Source organism: Asterias amurensis, chromosome 18 (genome assembly GCF_032118995.1).
Source record: "Asterias amurensis chromosome 18, ASM3211899v1".
Taxonomy (NCBI): domain Eukaryota; kingdom Metazoa; phylum Echinodermata; class Asteroidea; order Forcipulatida; family Asteriidae; genus Asterias; species Asterias amurensis.
Window position 1 is genome coordinate 9,798,811 of NC_092665.1, and position 23,003 is coordinate 9,821,813.

Below are 23,003 nucleotides of genomic sequence, written 5' to 3' on the forward strand. Positions count from 1 at the left end.
GTACTAGTAAAACTATAACGTTACGCCTAGGCCTACCGTTAGGGCCATACGTTAACGTTAGTTTTGTTTAAACAACCCACCATCGATTTGCATCAGTCGGAATTCTCCTCCGGATCCATCATCGTACGGGACAGCTTTCAGCTTAGTCTTACTAAGCCGTCTACGTGAATACAGTAATTACACACTCAAGCTACTGAAAAAAATATTCGCGACTAGTCGCAGAAATGTTCACGACGTCATGAAAATGTTCGTGACTAGTCGTGAAAAAATTCGCGACTAGTCGTGAAAAAATTCGCGACGTCGCCAAAATATTCACGACGTTGCACAAATATTCATGACGTTGCAAACATAATATTCGCGACTTGTCGTGAATAAATTCACGACGTCGCAAAAATATTCACGACTGGCTGTGTCCCTTCAGGGCAACCATTGTTCATTTGGTCAGAGGATGCACAATCATGCTTCGAAAAAGAAGCCCTTGCTTGTGTGTGGGCACGTGAGACATGGTACAAGTACTTATGGGGTCGTCGTTTCACACTACGAACGGATTATCAAGCTTTGACTACATTGCTATCTACACGCGGCACAGTTCACAAACCAATGCGTATTGCTAGATGGGCAGCACGCCTGCTAAACTTCAACTACGACGTTGAGTTTCGTGCTGGAACACACAATAGAGTTGCTGATGCTCTATCTGGACTGCCACTTCCTACTACAACACATGAAGCTGAGCAAACTGATGATGAAATTATTGTTCAGTGGACCTCCGCATTATTTGTTGATGCTTCAGCAGTTACAAAAGCTGAACTACAAAATGCGACGATTAAGGATGAAGTCCTTAAGTCAGTCTCTAAGTACATCATGTCCGGTTGGCCTCCGAAACATGAAGTCACAGCTGAGCTATCACACTATTTCACATTCAAGGATGAACTGTCAGTTGTTGATAACTGTATTTTGCGTGGTAACCGGTTTCAAGGAATTGTACGCACCAAACAACGACTTCGCGCATGCTATTGGTGGCCTGGTATGGATAAACAAATTGAACATCAAGTTCACAATATTGTGCTGCTTGTCAGAATAGTGACAAGACGGCATATGCTCGCATTCCGCCATTGCAACCACCCAGCTAACATGCATACGTCGGCCCAACGTTGGCAAACGTACACATTTTTGGTAGGCAACCGTTGGCAAGTGACGTTGTGGTAACGTTGTTTTTTCCATCGGGCCAAAGTCGAGGACGTTGGGCCAACGTTGGGCCGACGTAAGCCCAACCCCATTCCGACGTCGGCAACTTTTTTGCCGACGTCTGCACGCCCAACGTTCGTTAGACGTTTTAGTTAAACGTTGGGACAACATAATATTTTTAAGTGTCCCAACGTCGGCAGCTGACGTCGTATTGACGTTTGTTTACAGCGTTGGGCCAACGTTGGGCCAACTTACGAATAATCTAAAACAATAATTTAGAGATTAATTATCGTTTAATGCCCTGTGTAATTAATTCAAGTAATTAGTGTATGTTAATTATTACTTATCAGTTATGTTATGTACAAGTAATTGATGATACTAATAACTACATACATTCTAACTACAACTTATACTAGCCCATACACCCTTGTGCACGGCATGTCTTGTATTTATATAGTCAAGAATCTACAGACTTTCCAGTCATGATTTACACCTTTATTAATTAAAACTGTTTACTTCTAAATTCAAATGTTTTTTAAAAGTAGTTTTAGTGTGCATATTTTCTTACAGGCAAATTATCCACAAAAGTAAACAAACTTGATTTGGAAATTCTTAAACTCAACAAATTTGTTTTTAGTATTGTTAATACACACTTCTAAATCACGCCCACAAATTTGCATTTATTTCAACGTTGGGCCAACGTTGGGCCAACGTATGAATATTATCTTGGTGTGAAAGTGGCCCTTTAGACTGTACAACATTTCCCGACGTTGGCACAACCTAAGGATGCAGACGTTAGGTTGCCCGTGTTATAACTACGTTGAGCGAACGTTGGAAAATCACCTGTTATACTGTACAACATTTCCCGACGTTGGCACAACCTAAGAATGCAGACGTTAGGTTGCCCGTATTATAACTACGTTGAGCCTTCGTTGGAAATTCACCTGTTATACTGCACAACATTTCCCGACGTTGGCACAACCTAAGAATGCAGACGTTAGGTTGCCCGTATTATAACTACGTTGAGCCAACGTTGGAAAATGACCTGTTATACTGCACAACATTTCCCGACCTTGGCACAACCTAAGGATGCAGACGTTAGGTTGCCCGTTTTATAACTACGTTGAGCCAACGTTGGAACTTCACCTGTTATACTGTACAACATTTCCCGACGTTGGCACAACCTAAGAATGCAGACGTTAGGTTGCCCGTATTATAACTACGTTGAGCCAACGTTGGAAATTCACCTGTTATACTGTACAACATTTCCCGACGTTGGCACAACCTAAGAATGCATTGAGAGATTCAATCGCGTTCTCTAGCAGACTCTACAAATTGCTACTCGCGAACGTAGACCATGGAAAGTCGCAGCGCTTGAACTACTATCTGTGTACAGAGCTACTGTATATGCAACTACTGGGAAACCACTTGCAGAACTCTTGCACAATCGACTTATGACAACTACCCTGAACATTCGACCTACAGAGATTGCAACAAAAGGTTGGATTGATGTTCGTAATCGCGTTGAACAAAAACAGGAAAAATACGAGCATTACACTGACCAGAAGCGTCTCAAAAATCCGCGACGTGTTCATAATAAAGGCTCATATCGCTATGGACCTCTTCATCGTATCACTAAATCCAAAGGTCCAAATGCATCTACTTACCGACTCGATGATGGTCGCACATGGAACGCAACACACTTGACCATGTCTCAGAAACCATTCGATCAAGTGCCTACAGCTCAAACAAAAACTGAGACGCCTAAACCTGAGAACTGACTAAGAGACAGATTAGAAAGCCTACTTGGGCTAAAGATTATCATATGTAACTTTAAAGGAACACTGTACCTTGGATCGGACGAGTTGGTCTATAAAAAGCGTATGTAACCCTTTGGTATAAAATACATATGGTTGGAAAGATGTTTTAAAAGTAGAACACAATGATCCGCACAAGTTTGCCTCGAAATTGCGTGGTTTTCCTTTTACTGTGCGAACTAACACGGTCGGCCATTTATGGGAGTCAAAATTTTGACTCGTGTTAGTCGACGAGGTAAAAGGAAAACCGTGCAATTTCGAGGCATGTTTGTGTGGATCATTGTATTCTACTTTGACAAGATCTTTCTACCCATGTGCATTTTATAAAAAAACGGTTACACACGCTTTTCAAATACCAACTCGACCGATCCAAGGCAACGTGTTCCTTTAAGAAAAACAAAAGTGTTCCTTAACTGATTTAACTTGATTACTTTATTGATTTTTTCAAACTCCTGGATCTTATTATACATTTAACTGTTGCCATACATTGCTGGAACTGTTAAATTTAAAGTTCTTCTTTTATTTGTGAGGGGAGAATGTTGTGTGAAAATGTAATAGCGCTCTCCTGTGACGGCTGTGGAACAGAACTCCATGTTGGGATATGTAATAATATACGAAGGCTGAATAAAGAAGTGTTGTGTTGAATTCATCTAGAACTGTATTTGTTGAGATTACATACGCGTGTACATAACATCCAATCAACCCAAACTTTGATGTCAATGTCCCAACAAAGGAAACAACCATTAACGCGAACATAGAACCACTACAAGATGCAGGACAACGACAACCTTTGGTCACAACTAGATCAGAACGCATAGTGAAACAACCCTCACATCTCACTGACTTTGTAATCTACTAAAGACTTGAGAAGAAAAAAAACAGGCTTGAGAAAATAACAAAAGTTAGAAAGTCGAGTTTTTTTTTTTTTTTTTTTTTTTTTTGCACTAAAAAGGCTACTCGGATTGTTTGATTTGAAGACCCAACATTAGTTGAAACTGAACCACACTGGAGCCACAATATTCTAATGGATGGACCATAATATTGGAACTGGATCTATTTGTTTATAGCTTTTCTTGGTCAATTTCGGAAAATGAGCAGCCAATTTAACCACCAGCCTATTCTATTTCGCACGAAATCGAATGCTTCTGAAAAAGGTCATTCGATTTCTTTTTCAGATTAGTCGAATCTACTTTTACGTCATTCGATTTAACAAAATAACCATTCAATTCAACAATCCATTGAAGCTGCATTCAAATTCGCAGGAGTGTTTTGGAGGCGTGTGTTTAGTCATTCAATTTCATTTTTGGGCAGTCAATTCTGCCTTTGTGCAATCTTAAAAATGCTTGGTTAACTTGTTGTTTTCTTGAGAATGTTAAAGGCATGCGGTTAATTTGTTGGCACTCTTGAACATAATATGCCAAGATGTCTGACACGCCAACTGATGGTTGGTGAATATTAACCCCCCCCCCCCCAAAAAAAAAAAAAAAAAAAACATTTAAAACAAAAACAAAAAAACAATTAAAACACATTCAAATATCAGGTCTTGGTCAGTTAACCATTAAAGGTGTCCCGAAAAAAATAAAGAAGACAAAAACAAACATTATGGGGCCCCAGATAAAGTCTACTGGAAACATAAAATAATGAAAATAAGGTTCGCTTGATTTAGAAGTGAAGGTACGAAGGTACAGTTTGCCCTGTACAGTTTATCTGTTTATTCTTATTTCTTTAGTCGTACTTATTTGAATCCTCGTTGAGCGAAATTGATTGCCTCTTTACGAAATCGAAAATGACTAAATCAGCAAAATCTCTAGTCGAACCAGCTTTGCTAAATTGAACGATGATTGTGTGTTGTTAAAAAAAATGAGTGTGCTGAAAACTTGAATGCCTCAAAACGAAATTGAATGACCGAATTCTGAATTTGAAACGCAGTAAAAACCAGAGAGGCAAAATAGATTGAATTCGAACGCATGAAAATTAAATTGGCTGCTCATTTTCCCGAAATTGACCGAGAAAACCTATATTATATTGAATGAACAATATTATTTAAACTGACTCTTATTTCTTTATTGGAGGAAAGATGTGACAAGTGAATCATCTTGTCTATGTCTAGCGCCCTCAGTTGGCAACTCCTACAACTGAATGGGTTATAGCTACCTTAGACTGGGCCCCTGTCTTTATCCGCAAGGATAAAGACAGGTCCCCGCCGCCAGATCCAGTGATTCCATTGGATACAATGATATCATTGGATACGTGCAGTGACATGAGCTTTCCATGCCCAAACAGTACATACAGTACTGCCCCGCCTGGAGTGCGTTTTGGCGACCCCAACCAAAAACTGTTTCTGACGTCATAACCAAAACGGTAACCGAGCTCACAACTCGGTTATCGTTCAGTCTGAACAGCAGAACCAACGACCAACAACCGAGACAGTTTTCGGTTGGGGTCGCCAAAACGCACTCCTGTCGTCGCGTATCTCGTGAAATGAGGGAGGTTAAAGGTCACACTACACGCCGGATTTTGCTGCCGGTCTCTGGCGTTACTCACGAGCCTCGAAGAATGACGTCAGACGTTCAGGCTAAAGCTAGCTAGCTGTACCATAGAGTAAAGACAGTACTCTATGGCTGTACACAGCTCACATCTCATATTAGCCTTTACCTCATAGATAATTATCTGTGTATTAAGAGAACAACCATGGTTGCATTCCCTCATTATTCGTCAATACTCCTGATTCTACTGGTGAGTGTGACGATATGTTGCACGCAGGAGCTCAGTGGACATGTGTGCCCTTATTAGTGAGTATTAATCAGTTGGAGATAGTTGTAATATTTACTGATTTCCTCATTTTGCATTGCGACTTCATGTATGCAGGATTGTCCAAGCTTATTGAGTATAGGTTTTCTAGGTCAAATTCGGCAAATGAGCAGCCAATTTCCTGCGTTCGAATTAAAGCTGTTTTGCCGGAACAGTTGCCTAGTACAGTTTATCTGTTTATTCGCATTTCGTTAGTCGTACTCATTTGAATTCTCATATTAGCGACATTGATTGCCTCTTTACGAAATTGAAAATAACCAAATGAGCAAAATCTACAGTCGAACCAGCACTGATAAATCGAATGATGATTGTGTGTCACGAAAAGAATGACTATACACTAAATTGAACAGAGTGCTAAAACAAGTAAAAGAATTTGACTCGACTCAAAACGAATTTGAACGGCCGAATTCTGAATTTGAAACGCAGTAACAACTGGAGAGGCAAGACAGCTTTAATTCGAACGCATGAAAATGAAATTGGCTGTTCATTTGCCGAATTTGACTGAGAAAATCATAGGATTTCTCGGTAAACTTAGGTAAAAGTTTAACTAAATTTTAACTAAATTTTTACTATAGGTTTTCTCATTAAAATTCGGCAAATGAACAGCCAATTTCATTTTCATGCGTTCGAATTAAAGCTGTTTTGCCTCTCCAGTTGTTACTGCGTTTCAAGTTCAGAATTCGGTCAGAATGTCGTTTTGAGTCAAGTCAAATTCTTTTAGCACTTTGTTCAATTTAGTGTATCGTCATTCTATTTTCGTGACACACACGCCTAACTTGTGACCTACACATCTACTGTTTTCAGATTCCATTGTTTTTTAGCTGTTCCGACCTACCGTCGGAACAGGTGTTGTTTTCGTCGAGATTTTTATTAGCTGTTCCGATCCAGTCGAAACAGCTATTGTTTTCGTCGAGATTTTTATTATTTTTATTATTATTATTATTATTATTATTATTATTATTATTATTATTATTATTATTATTATTATTATTATTATTATTATTATTATTATTATTATTATTATTATTATCATTATCACTATCACTATCACTATCACTATCACTATCACTATCACTATCACTATCACTATCACTATCACTATCACTATCACTATCACTATCACTATCACTATCACTATCACTATCACTATCACTATCACTATCACTATCACTATCACTATCACTATCACTATCACTATCACTATCACTATCACTATCACTATCACTATCACTATCACTATCACTATCACTATCACTATCACTATCACTATCATTATCACTATCATTACTATTACTATCACTATCTATTATTATTATTATTATTATTATTATTATTATTATTATTATTATTATTATTATTATTATTATTATTATTATTATTATTATTATTATTATTATTATTATTATTATTATTATTATTATTATTATTATTATTATTATTATTATTATTATTATTATTATTATTATTATTATTATTATTATTATTATTATTATTATTATTATTATTATTATTATTATTATTATTATTATTATTATTATTATTATTATTATTATTATTATTATTATTATTATTATTATTATTATTATTATTATTATTATTATTATTATTATTATTATTATTATTATTATTATTATTATTATTATTATTATTATTATTATTATTATTATTATTATTATTATTATTATTATTATTATTATTATTATTATTATTATTATTATTATTATTATTATTATTATTATTATTGTTATTGTTATTGTTATTGTTATTGTTATTGTTATTGTTATTGTTATTGTTATTGTTATTGTTATTGTTATTGTTATTGTTATTGTTATTGTTATTGTTATTGTTATTGTTATTGTTATTGTTATTGTTATTGTTATTGTTATTGTTATTGTTATTGTTATTGTTATTGTTATTGTTATTGTTATTGTTATTGTTATTGTTATTGTTATTGTTATTGTTATTGTTATTGTTATTGTTATTGTTATTGTTATTGTTATTGTTATTGTTATTGTTATTGTTATTGTTATTGTTATTGTTATTGTTATTGTTATTGTTATTGTTATTGTTATTGTTATTGTTATTGTTATTGTTATTGTTATTGTTATTGTTATTGTTATTGTTATTGTTATTGTTATTGTTATTGTTATTGTTATTGTTATTGTTATTGTTATTGTTATTGTTATTGTTATTGTTATTGTTATTGTTATTGTTATTGTTATTGTTATTGTTATTGTTATTGTTATTGTTATTGTTATTATTATTATTATTATTATTATTATTATTATTATTATTATTATTATAATTATTATAATTATTATTATTATTATTATTATTATTATTATTATTATTATTATTATTATTATTATTATTATTATTATTATTATTATTATTATTATTATTATTATTATTATTATTATTATTATTATTATTATTATTATTATTATTATTATTATTATTATTATTATTATTATTATTATTATTATTATTATTATTATTATTATTATTATTATTATTATTATTATTATTATTATTATTATTATTATTATTATTATTATTATTATTATTATTATTATTATCATTATTTGTACAGCGTTTTTGTTTAGGCCCCGTCTCCTAAAGTATAAGGATAAAAGAGTTAAATCATATATCAAATTGAAGCTTAGAACATAAGCTTTACTGTAACAAAACAGTTCTTAATTAGTTAACCACGTGGTCTTCATTTGAATTTTTAATTTGTAAACTGGATGCAGTCACTTTCATGTTATTGTGAAATATTCTCTTTGGTAATACAACACAGTATGTACCTCTATGAGTTGTTGACTTCTTGAGAGGAGTATATATACTTTTTTGTTTCCTACCTGCGTTCTGGACACATTACTCTGTACACGCACAACGTACGGAGGTTTAGGATTTTCGTTAGAACGTGCGTTAAATTTGTCCTTGTTTTTCTAACCGCGTTCTGGACCAATTACTCTGTGCATGGGTTTTCGTTAAAACGAACGTGCGTAATTAGATAGGGTTTTTTGACGACATCGACGTCGTCGTCAAAAACCCCCAAAGGCATCTAATACTACATTTCAACCCTACTTAATAGTTATAGGCGTTTTTAGCAGTTCATATTTAGTGACAATGGTCGCAAAATCATGAAACGAGAATTATTTCGCCGGATCATAATCCCCCCTGTTGATGCACACATGTAAAAACACACCGTTTTTGCATCGTCCGTTTTTTTTTTTTTTTTTTTTATCCCCCAAGACTAAACATATATTTCTGTTTGTAATATTTAAGTTTGATTCTTATCTTTATATCGATAGTGTTGCCTTTTCTTTTTCTCAATTGTAAGCCCAACATAACCTGTGTGCATGCATGACATGACATGATGTTTAAAAACACGGTAAGTGAAAAATGGTGATCATAAGCGCAGAGTTTGGTGGTTAAGAGTTCTGTGAAATCAACTTGTACTAGATCAAACATCAAACCACCGACCAATTTTTTTTTTTAATTCGTGATTAATTAACCACGTGACCCATATTTGCATATTTAATTGGGAAATCTTTGTAGCACCATATCTCAAGAATTACACGGCCGTTTAACAGACTGTTTGTAGATATAGACTCCTTGGGGATTGGAGTAACTGATTCTAATAAGAGATGTTTCAGTCCATTAAAATCAATCAAAGTACGTCTATAAGTAACGATTAATTAAAAATCTTGGCATCATAGGTACAACGTAGTACCTCATAAACTGGATGCAGTCACATTCAACGCATTGCAATAGCTTCTCCACGGTTAATGCAATACAAAATTGAGATTTTGCAAACGGCATTGGATTGGGGTAAGTTGCAAGTTTGTAAGTTTAATTAACCACGTGACCCATATTTGCATATTTAATTGGGAAATCTTTGTAGCACCATATCTCAAGAAGTACAGGGCCGTTTAACAGACTGTTTGTAATTATAGACTCCTTGGGGATTGGAGATTAGATTAATTTTGAAAAACCGGAAGTGGGACCATATCTCAAGTACTGTACAACCGATTTTCAAACTTTTTAAAGTTTTAGACCCCTAAGGCGTTAAAAATAAACTTTGAGAAACCGTGACCTCAGGTTGACCTCTACTTCTGGGTCAACCGGAAGTGGGACCATATCTCAAGAAGTACACGGCCGATTTTTAGACTGTTGGTAGTTGTAAACTCCTTGGGGATTGGAGATAAATTGCAAAAAACGTGACCTAAACTTGACCTCTACTTCCGGGTCAACCCAAAGTGGGACAATATCGATTTTCAAACTTTTTTTCAGTTAGAGACTCCTTTGGCATTGGAGATTAGCATTAGGTTACCATTACTCCCATGTTGACCTCATCTTCCGGGTCAACCGGAAGTGGCACCATAACTCAAGACACTATTCAGCATTTTCGTCTTTTTTCAGTTATAGACTCCTTGGTAATTTTAGCTCATAATCCAAGCAGAAGAACACGGAACAGCTTTGTGTTTGTTCACAAACACCTAATGTCTAGTTGGTCACTTATTTCCACAATCTTCTAAAGTGTAACGGGAATACAAACAACACAAACGTTTAGAACAACAGTTTCGCATGACTGCGCAGACGGACAACCTGAATGTAAAGTTACAATGTGAGTAATTTTTGCTTTGTAGATAACTTAATACAACTCGTTCTTTGGCACGAAAATTAACTTTTATGTACGGTGTTTTAATTTTCTTCTTTACTAAGATAGAGAATTTTTTCTTTTCTTGACATAGATATATCCTTCAGTATCGTCAGCATCTAATAAAGAAAAACCGATGTTGTCATGGTTGGATTCAAACCGGGAACAACTGCTCACTCCGTAAGTAATTTTACCCACATGCTCCAATAAAATGTGCACGTCTACCCGCAACCCAAACGAAGTGCCTATATAATACTTCATTTTCGTCTAATTTATTATGACAACAAACAACAAGTATTGCGGCACTTCGTTTGTACTATTTATTACATTTTTTCTTTGTTTCTTTGAGTTTTTTTTGTTGGATTTGTTTTCAGCGTGCACAGATAACACTTTTGGATTAAATTGCTCAGAAACTTGCAATTGCACATCTCCCAATACCTGCTGTAACCTAGTCAGAGGTTGTAAATGTGAGGCTGGCTGGAAAGAACCAAACTGCAGTTCACCATGTGATCATGGCTCTTATGGATATGCCTGCCAGAGGAATTGCACCTGTCTAAACGATGCGCCTTGTGATCCTGTAAGTGGGTCGTGTAACTGCACTCCTGGTTGGATAGGGTCATACTGCAACGCCAAATGTCCAGCTGGGTCGCTATGGTAATGACTGCCGTGAGAATTGTAGATGTCTAGAAGGAGCTGTATGTGATACAGTCATTTGACCAGTTCAGGATCATTGACCAGTTCGGGATCACTTCAACTTTGCAATAACCAAATAATTATATCACTTCTCATTATTACCAATTTCTGTTGATAAATGTGCAGATTAACACCCATTAAACCAACAAACCCAAAATAAGGTGCCAAATATCATCAGCAAATAAATTATGGCTGTTTTCCTGAAGGTTGTCTGCGAAATTTATCATTTTTTTGTTTAAAAATGTTGGTTGAAAAACACTGTTAAAACTTCTTACCTTTAGAATTGGAGTGCCGGGGCAAAAAATATTTATGTAAAATGATAAGAATGTGTAAAAAAACATTCCTGTAAATACTGTGCAGTCATCTTTTTTTTTTGAGGTGACGAAGATCCCAAAATCTTCTTTAGGGGGGCAACTTACCCTTGACCAGTTCGGGATCACTCAACATCTCATTGCGTCAAATGGTGCCGCACTAACTTATTAAGTATGGTAAAATCATACTACTGCAGTAGGAAGTTTATTTAGTTGATTTTGAGAAATGTTACTTCAACAAATTCTTGTAGATTTTTTATTTTGTGAGAAAATTAAACTTGGAGGGGTCAATAATGCTTTTTAGGTTCGCTTCACTTTTTCATTTGCCTTTGCTGTTGTTTTGAGGTTTTGTCGCTGGGTTTTTGCGCTGCTATTGAGGACACTTGCATGACATTCACTAAAGAAAGGAAGTCCAAGTCCATGCCAACACACCTCTGAAGTTTCGTGTCCTTGAGAGACAGTTCTATGAATGGGAGTATGGGTTTGCAATAAAGGGCACTCTACTGATTCAGAATAGATTCAACTGATCCTGAACTGGTCAAACAGGTGACGATACTTTTCTCAAAGCCTCTTCAAAAGAACTAATCTTTTTTTGTCAGTGAATACTTGGTGAGTTTTATGACATGTTTAGGTAAACTGCTAAAAAATTTTGTTTAAGATATCAAAGAGATTGCAACAAAAAACAATGTGAATCCAAAAAGTGATCCCGAACTGGTCAAACGACTGTACAGTTAATGGAAGTTGTTCTTGTCAGCCCGATAAGATCGCTCCTAACTGCACTCTCCTTAAAGAGTCTACAACTCATCAAAAGAAAGTCTTGCAAGAAAGTTACCCTCCAGGAAGTGGCAGTACTGTTGGTGAGTGAAAACTATATACAGTTATGAAAACTCTGGAAACAGGAACAAATACATTGAAGAAAATATTGTATTTATTTCTTGTTATAATAAATGTTCACACGTACGTGATTAGAACAAAACACATTTTGTCACATGTTTTAGAGTTGGCTATAATATTTCACTGTTTTGTAATTTCTTCCAAGGTTCCCCAAAACCGGTCGAAAATGGGATAAGGACTTGGTCAAGTTAATAGTTTTACAATTTTGACTATTCAAATCAAGTTTTACGCCGTACCCATGATCTTTGAAAAAACTTCCCCGGAAATACAGGATTTTAAAAATAATTACACTGTTTCTATAAGTTCTGATGCTTCTAAAATGACCATCAATAAAATATATCTTAATCTAAACAGTTTTGGGAAGTGTTCAACATGTAATTTAATTTTAATCAAATTAATCATGTTTCCGAAAGCTGGGTTTGTTTACACTTCAAGAGCCATTGTGTTTGTGCACAGACACAAAATGTGCAATACATGACGTCATGGTGACGTCGTCCAGAATTTTATGTCGACAAATTACATTCACAGGACCTGACTAGTGTATAGCTGAAAAAAGTTTCAGGATCGGCGGTCTACTTTTTGAGATATGGTCCTAACTAGGTTTGCTAATTAAATATTCACAAGCTTAATTAAGGCTTATTAATTAACCATTTTTACATTTTTTACGATAAGAATTAAGCTTATGTTCTCAGCTTCAATTTGGTATGCAGCAGCAGCAGCAGCAGCAGCAGCAGCAATAACAATAATAATAATAATAATAATACAAATCTCGACGAAAACAATAGCTGTTCCGACAAGATCGGAACAGCTAAATATTTGTAATTTTACACACATATTTTTTTTTTTACATGGAGATGGGCAAGGTGGAAAACTTCCGTTCAAACATTTGTGAATGAAATAAAATGGTTTGATTGACATTATTGAGTAAAACATTATTAGTATTGATCTCACGAGACCAACATTCCATGTGTGAAGGTTTTATTCTGCACGTCTGTGGTTCATAAGGAAGGAATCAATGTGTGGTGAAGAGGTTTTAAAAAGCTTTGAGGCACACATTGCCTTGGATCGGACGCGTTGGTCTTTGAAAAGCAATGATCAACACAAACATGCCTCGAAAATGCACGGTTTTCCTTTTACCTCGTCGACTAAACACGGTCGGCCATTTATGGATGGCCGACAGTGTTAGTTCGCATAGTAAAAGGAAAAACGTGCATTTCGAGGCAAATTTGTGTGGATCATTGTATTCTACTTTTAAAACATCTTTCCAACCGTATGCATTTTATAACAAACGGTTACAAACGCTTTTTTTAGACCAACTCGTCCGATCCAAGACAACGCGTTCCTTTAAGAAGATTTTGATTGATTTATACACCACTTAATAATTATATATCTCATGTTTTAGTAATTATTTTTCTATTGCTCAGTCACGCTCATGCATAATGTCCATGTCCCTTTTGTTTGTTTGTGTACGTTTCGCAAAATGTAGGTATTCACTTGAGTGCGCTCGCATTAATCATGAGTGTTTTTCTGACAAACATTACCGATAGAGACCCCGTGTTTTATACACTGCATTTTCCCGTCGTTTTGCTTGCAAATGACTAACAATTTTCCGTCTAGCAATTCCATTTGAAATATTTTTGATCTGGGACAAGAAGACAACTAAAAGTCTGCAAAACAGTATCCGTTTCTCTACGACGTGTATGAGTGAGCTCCCGTAACCCGGATCTGTATCTGTAGACCCAGTAACTGGGGCGCTGTAGGCCTATACTAATTTTGTCCAAGTTTTGTTATTTAACGGTCGTATCTAGCGCCCCAGTGACCGCCATTTTACATTGTAGACAGCGCCCTCAGTTGTAAGAGGTTGGAGCGTGAATTGTCAATCAAAATGCTGAATTAAACAATAAGTCGAAATCATAAGAGATAAAAAATAAAAGTCTCGCAGCTTTCACAATATATGATTAAAAAATAAAAAATAAAAACACCCATATCACGGTAACTTTCCAAAAGTCCGAGCATCTGTAATTTTTTTGAAAATCTCTGTTCAGGCAATTTGTTTCAGGACCTCTCATCCAAAAATACCTCCGTCTGGAAATGAAAAAATCCAAAAAGTTGTTTATGAATGGGAACAAAAATGTAGTTCTTTTACGGTCGTTTAAGCCCCTGCATGGTCGAATTGCCGTGTGATAAAGGCCCTCGCCTTCGGCGCGGGTCTTTATCACACGGCAATTCGACCCTGCCTGTTTTAAACGGCCGTGAAAGAACAAGTAGCATCCTTTTGTTCCCTTATTCATGCACTTTGTTTTCTCCTTAGTGTGGTGCGGGGGGGGGGGGGGGCTCGTTGTGACAGGACATTCTGGAAGCCATAAAAACACTTTAGTCAGCGGGTACCTTGTCCCTTGATGCTCAAGTAATGGCTTATTGGTGTACCAGTGCAGCAGTGCGCACAGCAAAGCTATGATATTATTATTTTTCCTTTCATTTGCACAATAAACTATTCGCTCTACAAGTGCATCTCGAAACGGTTTTATGAATAATTTATTTCCTTGACGTAGTGTTTGTTTTGAAGCAACTTCCCCTAGTAAGAGTGATGTGGAGGAACTCGTTTTATAATAAATACTGTGGTCTCGTTCTGGTCTTCACTTGTGAGATAGTTTCGTATTGAGAGTTACAACCATGGTTGCATTCCCTCATTATTCGTCAATACTCCTGATTCTACTGGTGAGTGTGACGATATGTTGCACTCAGGAGCTCAGTGGACATGTGTGCGCTAATTAGTGAGTATTAATCAGTTGGAGATAGTTGTAATGCATTTTAAATGTATTGCTTTTACTGATTTCCTCATGTTGACATTGTCGACTAATGCATGTAGGCAGGATCATTGTTCAAGCTTATTGAGTATAGTTTTCTTTCAGTCAAATTCGACAAATTAGCAGCCAATTTCATTTTGCAGGCGTTCGAGTTAAGCTGTTTTGCCTCATGTTACTGCGTTTCAAATTCAGAATTCGGCCATTCAATTTCGTTTTGAGTCCAATTCCTTTAGCACTCTGTTCAATATAGTGTATCGTTAATTTTTTTCGGTGACATAAAATCATCTTTCAATTTAGCAAAGCTGGTTTGACTATTGATTTTGGTCATTTAGTTCATTTTTCAATTTCGTAAAGAGGCAATCAATTTCGCTATTGAGAATTCAATTGAATACGACTAAAGAAATACGAATAAACAGGTAAACTGTACCATGCAACTGTTTCGTACCTTCACCTTAATTCAAGCAAACCTTATTTTTTTATAAGTTATGGTTTCAGTAGACTTAACATGGGGCCCTATGATGTTTTGTTTCTTCTTTTTTTTTTTTGGGGGGGGGGTCTTTATTGGTTATCTGACCCTTTATTCGGGATCTTTATTGGTCACCTGACCAAAATCTAATTTTTGTATTGTGTTTGAATTGGGGTGTTTATTTGCGTTTTTCCAGTTTATTTAATTTTTATTGCTTATGATGATGTTTCTCCCTCAACCTTTCAACCAAAGATTTTCTTTTAGATTGCACAAATTCAAGAAATGACTGCCCAAAAATGAATTTGAATTACTAAACCCACGCCTCAAGAAGCTCTGTGCGAATTTGAATGCTGCTTTGAGGAATTGTTAACGGCAGTGGACACTATTGGTAATTACTCAAAATAATTTATAGCATATAACCGTACTTGGTAACTAGCGATGGTGAGAGGTTGATAGTATAAAACATTGTGAGAAACGGCTCCCTCTGAAGTAACGTGGTTTTTGAGAAAGAAGTAATTGTCCACGAATTTGATTTCGAGACCTCAGATTTAGAATTCATAAAACAAAATGGAATGACCCTTTTCAGTTGCACTCGATTTCGCGCGAAATAGAAAAGCTTGAAGGTTAAATTGGCTGCTCACTTTCTGAAATTTAAAGGGAAGGTCCATGTTTGGTAATTACTCAAAACAAATATTAACTTAAAAACTGACTTTGGTAACAAGCATTGGAGAGCTGTTGGTAGTAAAAAACATTATGGGAAACAGCTCCCTCTGAAGTAATGTAGTTTTTGAGAAAGAGGTAATTTCTCACTAAAATAATAAAAGACTTCTAGCTAGAAGTATTTTATTCCTATCTGAAAGCACACAAATTCGTCCAACAAGGGTGCTTTTTCTTTCATAATTTTCTCGCCACTTCGATGACCGATTGAGCCCAAATTTTCACAGGTTTGTTATTTTATGCTTATGATGGGATACATAAAGTGGGAATATTGGTCTTTGACAATTACCATAGGGTCCATTGTTTTTAATCAAATGACGCAACATTACATTTGACTAATCATACAACGAAATCGAATGACCCTTTTCAGTTGCACTCGATTTCGTGCGAAATAGAAAAGCTTGGAGGTTAAATTGGGTGCTCATTTTCTGAAATTTAAGTAAAGGTACGGAACGATTGCCTGGTGCAGTTTATCTGTTTATTCGCATTTCTTTAGTCGTATTTAGTTGAATTCTCATTTTAGCGAAATTGATTGCCTCTTTATTGAAAATAATCAAACGAGCAAAATCAACAGTCGAACCAGCTTTGGTAAATCGAATGATGATTGTGTGTCACGAAAAAGAATGACTTTTGGGGTTGAACAGTCAGAAGCCATACAACCGTTAACTGCCGTTGTAGCCAGGGATCACACCCAAATTACGATACAACCTGGGAAGCGACAGCCAGGGCATCACCTAAACGGGTTGTAATTTTTTGTTTCAGATGTCAATATAAACCACAAGGGAAACTGACTGGGTAAATTTGTAAATGATTTTTGGGGTTGAACAAAGAATTGACTAGAGTGGGATTCGAACCAACGACCAACTGAACAGAGTGCTAAATAAATTTGACTCGACTCAAAACGAAATTCCACGGCCGAATTCTGAATTTGAAACGCAGTAACAACTGGAGAGGCAAAACAGCTTTAATTCGAACGCATGAAAATGAAATTGTCTGCTCAGATGCCGAATTTGACCGAGAAAATCATTATAGGTTTGCTAGGTCAATTTAGGTAAAAGTAGGCCGTACAGCCAATTTAATTTCCATGCGTTCGAATTAAAGCGATTTTGCCAAACCAATTGTTCCTGTGTTTCAAATTAAAAGTTCACGCATTACATTTCGTTGTGTGTCATTCGAATTTCTTTAGCAATTTGTTAAATGTAATATAACATTCAATTTAGCAACCTGGTTGGACTGGAAAAGCTCCTGCGAATTGGAATGATGTTTTGTTGAATGTTAAGTTAGATGTTTATTTTGTTAAATCGAATGACGCAACATTACTTTTGCCTAGGCTCAAAACGAAATTGAATCAACCTTTTAAGCAGCATTCAATTTCGCGCGAAATAGAATGGTTTGAAGGTGAAATTGGCTTTTCATTTGCAGAAATTGACCGAGAAAACCTATATCATTATCTTCAAACTGTTTTTAAAACAGTTTAATGTAAATCTGTATACTGTGCAACAAGTACCTATTAAACCATTTTCTCCGTGAACCCTCCATTTTGATTTCATTCAAGTATTTTTATGTTTTGCTTGTCAGTTGGGAAAGGTTGTTGGACACAAACAAACTTTTCCAGTTGGATGGGTGGGGTAACTCGGGGAAAATAATGAGAACAATTGGAGGAGGCAAACAAAAGGGGGGGGGTAGGGGAGTAGCTGGCATCAAAGGACCACGTAGCCGGCGAAATTGTCGGCAGCCGGCCGGTGCTTCTGGACAACACTGTATATGAAAGCTCCGATGTTTTTAAACGATATGAAAAGGGTCCGAGTTTTCAAATCGAAATTTAGTGTAAGTTGTATTCATAAACACCTCAGACAGCTTCGCTATTCCTATTAGTGGAGAGCGCGTCACGTGGGTGTGTTTACACCTTTGTTTATGACCAATAAAACGTGTTTAAAACATGGGCGTGACACGCGAGCTCGCACCTGTGCTTATAAGACAGTTTCTTCATTCATATTGGTCGAGAGCAACGGATGAAACAGTTGTGCACATCACGCGATACGCGCGACGCGCACAGCATTCCCGTATAAGGAGTTGTTTACCCGAGGGCCTTACCATTTCATTGCTGGAGGGGTGTTGTGTTGAAAGAAATCATTGAACAATTATAATTTTTGCATTTATTTTACTTTTTGACCAAAAAGTGTTGATGTTTTTTGACCGAAAAGGTATTAATGAATGGGAATCAAAGTGTGTTGAATCGGTTTTTAACTAGTGGTTTAAACCCGCCGAGGCCTGATTCTTGATAATTTATTTACCTCACTCGACGTCGTCTCGTTAAAATTATCAAGAACCAGGCCTTGTTGGGTTTAAACCACTAGTTGAAAACCTCTTCACCACATATTGATTCCCTTATTTATGATCTGTGTTTCGGTTGTCGGATTGTTGTGTTTTATCCACTTAAACATACGCAAAGTTCTATCGTGAATAAAGAGATTTCTGACCACCCCCCCCCCCCCCCTTTCCATCCCTTGGCTGAACTAACTTGTGACCTAAACATCTACTGTTTTCAGATTCCATTGCTTTTTTTATCACTTATTTCCACAATCTTCTAAAGTGTAACGGGAATACAAACAACACAAACGTTTAGAACAAGAGTTTCGCATGACTGCGCAGACGGACAACCTGAATGTGAAGTTATAATGTGAGTAATTTTTGCTTTGTAGATAACTTAATACAACTCGTTCTTTTGCACGAAAATTTACTTTTATGTACGGTGTTTTAATTTTCTTATTTACTAAGATAGAGAAATTTGATTTTCTTGACATAGATATATCCTTCAGTATCGTCAGCATCTTATAAAGAAAACACGATGTTGTAGTGGTTGGATTCAAACCGGGAACAACTGCTCACTCCGTAAGTAATTTCACCCACAGACTGCCAATGCAGGGCGTTATAGCTCAGTAAGTAGAGCGCCGGTACGTTAATCCGGAAGTCGTTGGTTTAAGTCCCGCTCCAGTCAATTACTTTTTGATTAAACTCAAATTATTTTAAACTTACCTATAGTCAGTTTCGCTTGTTGTTTGTTGCTTGATATAAAACAAAACCAAGTAATGAACGCTGTCACATACTTTTAAATTTTGTATATATTTGAGGCCAATTCTTGTAGCTTCAAACAATTCATTAAAATTAGACAGTCTGGTAGGTTGCCCGTGGCATGGGGGACAGTTTATTTTGTGGTCGAAATCAATTTTGATAACAATTGTATGAGATTTTGCGGATTGGATTACTACCGGAGATCAGTAATATTCTTGCAATATATTACGATTTCGCAGATTGGATTTCTTCCGGAGCTCGATTTTCTAAGGGGTTCTTTCAGATACAAAATCCAGTTTGCTTTTAATGGTTGTATTTGTGTAAAAATGATCCTTATATGGATTTAAGATCATTATGTGTATTCAAATAGAATAAATGGCTGCTTAAGCCACTCAGTATAAACGAAGTGCCTATATAATACTTCATTTTCGTCTAATTTATTATGACAACAAACAACAAGTATTGCGGCACTTCGTTTGTACTATATATTACATTTTTTCTTTGTTTCTTGTAGTTTTTTTGTTGGATTTGTTTTCAGCGTGCACAGATAACACTTTTGGATTAAATTGCTCAGAAACTTGCAATTGCACATCTCCCAATACCTACTGTAGCCGAGTCACGGGTTGTAAGTGTCTGGCTGGCTGGAAAGAACCAAACTGCAGTTCACCATGTGATCATGGCTCTTATGGATATGCCTGCCAGAGGATTTGCACCTGTCAAAACGATGCGCCTTGTGATCCTGTAAGTGGATCTTGTAACTGCACTCCTGGTTGGATAGGGTCATACTGCAACGTCACATGTCCAGCGCGTCGCTATGGTAATGATTGTCGTGAGAATTGTAGTTGTCTAGAAGGAGCTGTATGTGATCCAGTTAATGGAAGTTGTTCTTGTCAGCCCGAAAGGATCGGTCCTAACTGCACTCTCCTTGAAGAGTCTACAACTCATCAAAAGAAAGTCTTGCAAGAAAGTTACCCTCCAGGAAGTGGCAGTACTGTTGGTGAGTGAAAACTTATGAAAACTCTGGGAATAGGAACAAATCATTGGGGAAAGCATTGTATTTTTTCTCATTTTAATAAATTCACACACGTACGTGTTTTAGAACATAACACATTTTGACACATGTTTTAGAGTTGGCATTAATTTTTCACTGTTTTGTAATTTCTTTCAAGGTTCCCCAAAACTTGCATTGGTTGCCGTTTCCGGCGTTAGTTTTGCTGTTGGAATAGCAATTGGGTTAATCATTTGTGTGTCATACAAACGATACAGGAGTTCCATGTCCATGTAAGTAAACAAAATCAAGATTTAAAATATAAAATTACGAATTTGAAATTCATTCAACGTTTCAACCATTGTTTGGATGTTGTTGCTGTTCGATCATGAAAATTATGTGACTATAAGTAAGGGAATGAAAGGGTAGCGACTCGTTCTTTCACGGCCGTTTAGAACCGGCAGGGTCTTGCCGTGTAATAAAGGCCTGAGCCGATGGCGAGGGCCTTTATCACACGGCAACGACCCTGCAAGGCCCGTAACAAGAAACGTCTTGCACCAAGACTAGCGCGGAGTATCCGCTCACAACCGGTTATAAACACTGGTCATTATCAAAGGTTTAAACACCCCCACGTGACGCGCACTCCACCAATAGGAATAGCGAAACTGTCTGAGGTATTTATGATTTAACTATTAAGGAAGGAAACAGGGTATTTCTTTATTATGAATGGCGATAAATGTTTTCTCTTTCGTTGATTTAAATGCTTATAATATTTTCCAGGAGAGCCAGTATAGAAGGCGTCACTGATGCTCAAGAAACCGATGGTCGAGGTCGGAACAGAGGTAGGAAACCTACAACTGTAGGCCAACTAATTATGATAACTCATCAAATAAACAAAGTCTCACTCATTCATCTGCCCGAGTTAAATTTGGTTATACAAATAATAATATAGGTTTTCCCGGTCAATTTCCAAAAGTTTTCGTTCATTTTGATTTTCAAGAATTCGATTTCACTCGATTTTTACGCACCAGAGCAAAGTAGGGTTTCTTTTTCCTTTTGAAAGCATTCAATTTAATTTTGTGGACAATCGGGACTTTGTGTTTATCATTAGTTTACGTTAAGGATAATTTTATTTCGTTTTGGTGCATTCAAACCTCCAATGTTTGCATTATTGCGTGACATTCTTTTCAAGTCTTTGCACTTTTATAGCATTCAAATTTAAGAGCTGTGGAGCGCACAAACATGTGACAGTGTTTTTCCTCTCTTATTTGTTTAGTCACTCATGTTCATGAAGTGATTAATTCAAATCTAAATGACCGGTAATTTCATCTAAGGTCCTTTATCATTTATATTCTGGCTGCAAACTTTGAAAGTAACAAAGTGAATAAGCTGGATCACAAAACATAAAAACTTTACAAGATTAATGATTTGTTTTGTTCGTTTAATCATTACATTTGTTTAAAACTTTCAACAACAAAAAGATACAAGAGTCTGACGTTCAAATCTTTCTCAAAGGCCACTGTAATAGATATGCTCTTGCTGCGGACATGTTTATTCTTTCTTTTTGTTAACTGTTCCATTTTGGGGCGGTGGTTTGGGAATACGCTATTGCTGAATTCACCTTTCGATTTCTTCACGTGCCAGACATCGGGCCAATGTTTGGGAATAGTTGTACCATCGGATACACTTCTCTTGGGTAATTTCTCCAACGTTTCCTGCGCCACCTCCATCACACGGTCACATCTCTACTCCTTTTGGAAGTCTGTGTTGACGACCAGTGCGTATATGTTGACCAGATGGCTCTTGCAGTTGCTCCTTTAATTCCAATAGTATGGGGGTCAAACAGGGGGGGGGCAGGGGGACATGTCCCCCCACCTTTTGGAGGGTGGGGGACACAATATCAAATGTCCCCTCACCTTTTTGACCACCTTTATCATAAAACCCAAGTTTTGCGCTGTGTAAGACGAAACCCTGGTGTCCCTATGGGCATTAATCCTGTAAGCAAAGGATGACACAATATCCCCCTCAACATTGGCCCTAGATTGCATCACAGAGCATCTAAAATGCAAAATTTTCCCGGGCCCTTAATCGGGCCCGTACCCCGAGCCATAAAGGCTTCTCACACGCATGCTCCATCTTTGACAGATTTGCACCTCCCCCTTGAAAGAGTGGAAGGGACGTGTACCCCACCCCACCCCACCCCATTTTCAAAGGGTAGGGGACACAGTATCAAATGTTCCCCGTGTCGTTTGACCACCTTTATCATGAAAATCGTGTTTTGCACTGTGGAACTGTGGAGCACTGGAACACAATATTCACACAGCTTATTGTTCTGTTTCGTTTGCCATTTGGCCGCTAAATGGCCTAAAGATTGCACCACAGAGCATCTAAAAATACAAAATTATCCCGGGCCCTTGAGCGGGCCTGGACCCATGCCGTGAAGGTTTTACACTCGCGTGCTCACTCTTTGACAGTATCTCCCCCTAAAATTAGATCCGCACTTGAAGATGCTGTCAACCCAAAAGGTTCTGCTGCTCACATTTTACAGATGTTCTGTTCCATTCTGACAGATTTGC

The 23,003-nt window shown here is 36.5% G+C and overlaps 2 protein-coding genes across 2 annotated transcripts in view; both read left to right on the forward strand.

The window, feature by feature from the left end:
• Positions 1 to 5,400: 5,400 nt before the first annotated feature.
• On the forward strand, positions 5,401 to 13,481 carry LOC139950416 (uncharacterized). Its single transcript, XM_071949088.1, has 4 exons — positions 5,401 to 5,794; positions 10,360 to 10,446; positions 10,574 to 10,659; positions 10,854 to 13,481. The coding sequence occupies exons 1-4, from the start codon at positions 5,694 to 5,696 to the stop codon at positions 11,135 to 11,137; spliced, it is 558 nt and encodes a 185-aa protein (XP_071805189.1). The 5' UTR covers positions 5,401 to 5,693; the 3' UTR covers positions 11,138 to 13,481.
• A 1,246-nt stretch (positions 13,482 to 14,727) lies between these two features.
• Positions 14,728 to 23,003, forward strand: part of LOC139950997 (uncharacterized) — a 43,685-nt gene continuing 35,409 nt past the window's right edge. The window contains exons 1-6 of the mRNA XM_071949821.1: positions 14,728 to 15,151; positions 18,961 to 19,047; positions 19,174 to 19,259; positions 19,978 to 20,436; positions 20,609 to 20,720; positions 21,208 to 21,269. Coding sequence (XP_071805922.1) covers positions 15,051 to 15,151; positions 18,961 to 19,047; positions 19,174 to 19,259; positions 19,978 to 20,436; positions 20,609 to 20,720; positions 21,208 to 21,269 — 907 coding nt within the window. The 5' untranslated portion in view covers positions 14,728 to 15,050. The remainder of the gene's footprint in view (positions 15,152 to 18,960; positions 19,048 to 19,173; positions 19,260 to 19,977; positions 20,437 to 20,608; positions 20,721 to 21,207; positions 21,270 to 23,003) is intronic.